Source organism: Rhopalosiphum maidis, chromosome 3 (assembly GCF_003676215.2).
Source record: "Rhopalosiphum maidis isolate BTI-1 chromosome 3, ASM367621v3, whole genome shotgun sequence".
NCBI lineage: Eukaryota > Metazoa > Arthropoda > Insecta > Hemiptera > Aphididae > Rhopalosiphum > Rhopalosiphum maidis.
This window is the reverse complement of record NC_040879.1, coordinates 22,308,749-22,315,705: the sequence shown is the minus strand read 5'-3', so window position 1 is coordinate 22,315,705 and position 6,957 is coordinate 22,308,749. Positions and strand designations below refer to the sequence as shown.

The following is a 6,957-nucleotide window of genomic DNA, read 5'->3' as shown; positions in this document are numbered from 1 at the left end:
TATCATAGTATCATAGTATACCGAACTACTAACGTCAAAAGTTGACATCGAAATTCTTTAAAAAAAATAATAGGTCCCACGAGATTGGAACTTCCAATTTGGAAGTGGAAGACAGCCACAAACGGTTTTCTTTATATAAATAATCGATCATTACTAATATTATACTGTAATCCATAAAAGAATAATATAGCTGTATAATACGAAGTACCGAGAAAAAACATAATCATATTTAAATTTTAATCTACAAAAATGTGTTCAATCGAGTTTTTTTCGATATTTTTTGAATTTAAGTTAGATTGAATATTAAAAATAACATTTTAAGTAGATAAATTATTTCCACTGTACAAAATTGTTCGTTGTAAATAATTGATTTATTAATATTTTGGACAGGAATATAAAATATAAAAATTAAACATAATAACGTACACTATACAAAATAGTCATTTCAATTTTTTTTTTTTTTTAAGTGTATTTAAATACTATAAAACAAATTTCTGTACAAAGTACCAAAATATTTTTTAAGACGAAATTTTATTTAAAAGCCGCGCTGTATATAATATCTTTTAATACAGTACAGCTTTATAATATGCGTATCATATTATATAAACCACACGCGCCACTGAACTATCATCATTAATCACAATACGCGTGTCTATATATTTTTATACGCACCTACTATATAGAAATTACTTACTATATGTATACATAAATACGAATCAAACCAACGTGTTTGTGTTATACAGCCATACAGGCCACAGGGTTATACGCATCAAGTATACTCATTCCTTTTTTTATCCGTTAATAATACATTTATTCATATTATGATTGATGATTTTCTCTAATTTTAAGTATAATTAGGTATATGAAAACTATATCCATACCTATGCGTATCCATATAAATACGATTTAATAGTCAGTTTAGTAAGTTTTTATACTCCGATAATTTAAAATTTTAAACAAACATAAAATGCTATTATCAGTATTAGCTAAAATTACTATAATTTTCAAATCATCATAGTCTATCCTGTATAATATTACCATGGACTATTTTTGTTAAATTCAAAAACTCAAAACTACTCGTTTGAATTTAGATTTGAATTAGCAATAGATATGTCAAAATTAGAAAAAAAAATAATTTTATGTTTTACAATTTACATAAAAAAAAAATGGTTTTTGTTTGAATAAAATAAGTTTGTTTCAACATGACAAATAGTCCTACCAATAGAAATAAATCTTATAGATTCATTAAACGCCAAATGGTGTAACATATATACCTGTTTGATTTATGGTCTTATAAAATTTAATAAACTATGATCTCAATAAATTCATTATTTGAGTGAAAAAGTGGGCATGTTTGTTGAATCAGAGGTACGTACCAATAATATGTACTTATATATTCATAAAATATAAATTGGTGTATATAGGGACACATGTAGGTACACAAACGGCCAAATTACTATAATACATGATACAATTTGTAATAAGCATAATAAAATAAATAGTGTCACCTTGGCAACAAACCGCCACCAAAGGCGTTCAATCATTCCTTTGGTGAACCACAAAAGCCGCAACTCGCGACATTATAATAATATTATCGTCGTCGTCATCGCTGTTTGTACAATATAGGTCGGTAGTGTAATAGTATAGATATATTATTAGGTATTGTCATCATGAATGTACGCACGTGCGCAGGTCTCCGATAATAATAATAATAATAATAAATAAGCATCGCACAGTTTATTACTATGCATAATTAGGTAGATTTTCTGTTTGAGCGATGGACGAGGAGCAGCTGCAGCCGGTACGTGCAATTCCCTTGTAAATAATAATATTTTTATTGTTTAAGATTTATCTGAATTGATATATTGCTAAAAATGTCACGGGAATATCTACTCTTTTTTCATGTATAGTTAAAAAGTTAAATAACAAAGGTAAACGTCTTCTGATAAAGTATTATATCATGAATAACTGTATTCGTTCTAAATAACTATTTTCTTTAAATAAAATAAGGTAGGTACAAGTATGTTTGCCCTTTAAAAGAAACGCATGAATTTTTTCATACGATTTTGTCCAATGTGTGGTACAGGTAAATTGCACATATGAGTATTTTTTTGTTTCTATGATTTAAATTTTTAATGTACTTATGTATGCATTTTTTTAATTATTTTTATCTAGGCTATTTTGGAAGTTGATTTTAAATTTTAAAGACTCTTAAAATTAAGATATTATCTTAAAAATGCTGAGAAATTATTGCATTTGAATTTATTTTAGGCGTATCAGATTTTAAATATAAAAAATGATTCCTAAATAGCTTGTCTAGAATATATATATATTCTATACATATAACATATATATTATATACATTATATGAATTATAAAAAACTCCAATTTTCGAGTTACACCAAAAAACAAAATTAATTTTGCTAATACTTAGATTTATATAATAATTCTCTTTTTCCCTTAAATTTTTGATTATTTTTTCCAAGTACTGAGAATTTTTAAGTTGGACTTCTGTAAAGTACAAGCTAGATTCAGTTTGATATTCAAAACTATTCTCATTTCTGAAAATCGAAGAATTTTATCGACAACTTATCTTCCACTCATACATATAAAAAACAAAACACAGCATTAGAATAATAAATGTATACATTCATTGCTCCGCTCAGAATCTAAACTATATATAAATGAATACCTGTTTATAATAGTAATATTATCAGTTATTATTTGTTTTGGATCGTTTAACATTTTTTTTTAAATATATTGTATCGTTTTTGATAAAAAATAGCAAGCTCAACATGTAATAATTATATATGTAATATATCGTGTATTTGTGAGTCACACTATGCTTTTTTGGTGCTTATTATACTTATGGACTACGAATATGTGTCTCAAGATGCGAGTTAAACAAAAATTAAATAAGAAAAATAGTAAAAAAAAGTGGTATATTTAATTTAGACTTAAAATAAATGTATATAACGAAATTATAATAGCTATCAAGATACCTACACAATTGAATTATTTGGAGCAGTACTTTTTCTAAGTAGATCCATTTTCCTCTTCGAAAAATGTTAGTTTTCATTTTCCTTTAACCAATTCATTGGACTAAAATTACGCCTATTGTCTTATGAATATTAAAATATTCTCTTGATATTGATCAGGTAGGTATATCTAGATACTTACTCAGAAAGTCTAAAGATCCATTTTTTTCAAGCTGGCCAATTCTAGATACCATAATAAATAATTATGATAAGTGTTATTATCTATTTCTAATACTGAATTATACTGAGGTTTAATAATTAATAATACATTTTTGAAAAAATTACGTGCTTATATATAAGGTTGTTACACAGATTCGCACAAAATTAGTACGGTACCAACGTGAACTGATACCATTTTCAAATTTTTTTAGGGAAGGGGAAAAACAAATGTTTGCTAAACAGACCTTCTATGGGCGACCCTCGCGAATAGCTTACATTAGAAAAAAATTTACGGACGACCACGAGTTGTTTTATTGTTTACCAATTATCGAAATGGATTTTACTGTTTTTAAACTATCTATATGTAGCATGCGAATTTGTGAGCTTTTATAATGATAATATCACCATCATAAGATTTTTTATAAATTGAAAAGCTTGTGTAAAAATAGTAGGTATTGTTTTTATTAGGTAGTAAAAAAAAATTGTTATATTTCACACCATGAATCGTAGAAAGCTGATAGAAAAATTTGAGCAACTTTTAAAAGTTCTATCTTCATTGTGGCAAGTATCTCTAAATTATGTAGACCAGTGAAAATTACAATATTTTATAAATTTAAAATTCTCTTCACGATTTGTTACTTTTGTAATAAATTAACGCTTTGCGCAGTTCTATTAATTTTTTAGGTAACTTACTTGATCGACTAGTATGAATATTTTGTCTTACTCTAGAAATATCATGAACTATATATGAACTGTTCAATGTCAGTAAAATCACCATTCACTATTAACTATAGTAACTCTTGACAAATTAATTTTGGAGGGCGTTCAAGATTTTCTTGAACTTTGCTTTCTTTAGCTTAACGCTTACCTTTCGAATATGTTTTTAATATATTTTTGATGATTGTATTCAAGGTTACTTTCCTCGATCATAGTTAAATTGTTTATTTTTAAAAATAATTTACAACTTTTTTTTTTGCAAATTCATCATTCAATATTCCCCAATAGTTTTTTTGGAATCTGTATTTAAAATAATTAATTAATTTTTCTCGTTAAACAAATAACAATATTTCCATTTTAACACCCACTCTATATGTTATATACATAATATAATTATATAATAGTCATGTATTATATATCATTAGCATTATCTATACAATCCCCTTAAAAAAAAAAAAATCAATTGATTCAATTGTTTTTGATTTCATAAATTATTGACTAAAATTAATTTCTTATTTCCTTAGGTTCTATAAAATTATTATCATTGATTTTCAGATTATTTCTGTGTTTATAATACATAAATGTTTTGGAATATTTCTTCTTTAATCTGTTACACATTTTAAAACCTATAGTTATACCTAGATTTGTCTCACTCGTAATAGATAAGGTCATAATACGCATAACATGTATTAGCTAGCGTAACACATTTAGCATACAAATATATTTTATAAATAAGAAAAAATCACATTCATTGAATACTTGAATAAACTCAATGTCTACCTATACAAATTGCAAGCGTCAGGCGTGCCAATGTATACCTACATACTTAATATAAATTATAAACATAATATTGCAGCTGAAAAGGCCCTGGACAGAATTGCACAAGAAACACACTGTGGCCAGCGAACACCGATGCATACAATGGGTTCCCCAAGTGGACGTGGTTAACGACAGTCTGGACACAGCCTTGTTGTCAGTTTACAGTCATTCGGGGCTATCGTTTCCTAAGAACAATGAAGTGTGCATGCAAAAAGAAACTTTTATGATGTGTTTGAAGTGAGAAATTTATAGAACAATAACTAATGTATTATAAAAATATGTAATTATAATCCAGTGAGTGTATTTTAAAACTAAGCATACTAAAAGCGATAAAAATGTTTTAAAAAAAAATTAATGTTTAATTGCAAAGAAACTGCAATATTTAAAAAATTATTAAATAAACATATTTTTATTTTTTATATACTATTCTTTGATAAATGAAGTCTATATTTTAAAGCATGATCCTCTTCCCCCCACAAAAAATGTATTCAAATTCATAGTTAAAATAATAATATAGTCACTGGTTAATGGTGTAAAAGTGTATTAAGGATTTATTTTCGTCCATTTTTGCAATTTTGATGATTAATACTGTTTTTTTAATTTAACACATCAAAAAAAAATCAAGTTATAAAAAATATTTTTAATGGCAAATTTTTGAAAAAAAAAAAAAAATATTCTATTTGTATTGTTATTAATTTCTAAGTTGTTTTTTATTATGAATGATAAGATATGTTTGAAATACATGCTGATGAATATTTATTTGTTCAAATTACATAACCAAAGTTGATTTTTTTATTACAATACATTTATAAATTTTTTATTCTTAGACCTTTTGCCTAATGGACTCAATAGTCAGGTTCTAAAGTGAGCCAATAAGCAGCTATCATTTAATAGGTTTATATTGTTAAGCTGTGGCAAGTAAACGATATATACAATATAGGTATATTCAAGATAAACACATATAAACAACTAAGAAATTGATTATTTCCTATTTTATTCCTAGTACATTTACTTACTAGAAACATGTATGGTTTTTTATGGGAGTAAATAATATAATTATAAATAAAAATATTATACTATATGTACCTACTTATATGTTTAAAATTCTGATGAAAATTTAATTATATTATAAGATATCTAATTGTAGTAACACGAAAAAACCTTTTTTAATATGTTAGGTACTTACTACTTAGGTTATGTTTTTATGTATTACTACAATAGGTATCTTATAATGTAATTAAACTTTTATTTACATTTTAACTGTAACAAAGGCATAACTAGACCTAAATTTCAATTGACATAACATTTTTCACAGCCGACTAATACCTATAAAACTGATTAATGTTCACCAAAATATGCTTTTTTAAATTAGATAAGAAGTTTAGTATTTATTTTTATATAATATGTAAGTGTTTACATTTTTGGTATATTTGTATCTATATTATAAGCGCATACTATATAAATACAAATACAATATTAAATAACAACAGAAAGTACAAACACATGATGTAGCTTCCAATGCATATTATTAATATTTCAAAACTTTTTTTCTTGTTTTTATAGTGAACAATATATAATTAACTGATAGTTAGTTATTTGTAAAAATCTAGTTGAATATTTAAAAATGCAAACAATTTATTAAGTATAAGTCTTTAGCCTTCTTAAAGTTGAAAGTTTATAAAATATTTGATTAAATTATATAACTAATAAAGATATATTTTTTGGTGAAAGGAAACAGTTGAATAGTATTCGATCAGATCAAAAGGTGGAAAAGCTTTTTAGAAATCATCCTTTGAAAATGGGTGGGCTTATTGGTGAACGAAAAGACATCAATAGTATTAAACTGGGTTTAGTTGGCAGTCATATTTCACAAACTAATCATGGATATTCAAGAAAAGAAGATGGCACTTTTTACAATTATTAAAATATTATAAGGTTAGTATAAAACTAACAATTATTAATATCAAATAATAAAAAACATTGACATTTTCAGATAAACAATAGAAAGGATTTTTTCAACTTATTCATAGATAATATAAAAATCATAATAAGAAATAATTTATACCATTTGTAATTATAATATAATTCTATATCTGAAATTTAACATCAAATACAAATGACATTTATAGTTTAAAGTAAATAGTAATATATTAAATTGGGAGTTTACAAACATATATTTTAGTATACTCCACAACATAAAATCAGTTTTTTTGTTAAAAAACCA

The 6,957-nt window shown here is 25.0% G+C and overlaps 1 protein-coding gene across 1 annotated transcript; it reads left to right on the top strand.

Annotated features, from left to right (window-relative positions):
• The first annotated feature begins 1,777 nt into the window (after window positions 1-1,777).
• LOC113558892 (uncharacterized protein C1orf194 homolog) lies at window positions 1,778-6,675 on the top strand. The gene is made up of 3 exons (XM_026964473.1): window positions 1,778-1,801; window positions 4,771-4,970; window positions 6,465-6,675. Exons 1-3 carry the CDS (start codon window positions 1,778-1,780, stop codon window positions 6,655-6,657), a joined length of 417 nt encoding a protein of 138 aa, XP_026820274.1. The 3' UTR covers window positions 6,658-6,675.
• The last annotated feature ends 282 nt before the right edge of the window (window positions 6,676-6,957 follow it).

Excerpts from the sequence above, each read along its gene's own strand:
- LOC113558892 (XM_026964473.1), top strand. The coding sequence starts at position 1,778 with ATGGACGAGGAGCAGCTGCAGCCG. Across the intron at positions 1,802-4,770 it reads ACGAGGAGCAGCTGCAGCCG|CTGAAAAGGCCCTGGACAGA; the intron begins GTACGTGCAATT and ends ATAATATTGCAG. Across the intron at positions 4,971-6,464 it reads ACTTTTATGATGTGTTTGAA|GAAACAGTTGAATAGTATTC; the intron begins GTGAGAAATTTA and ends TTTTGGTGAAAG.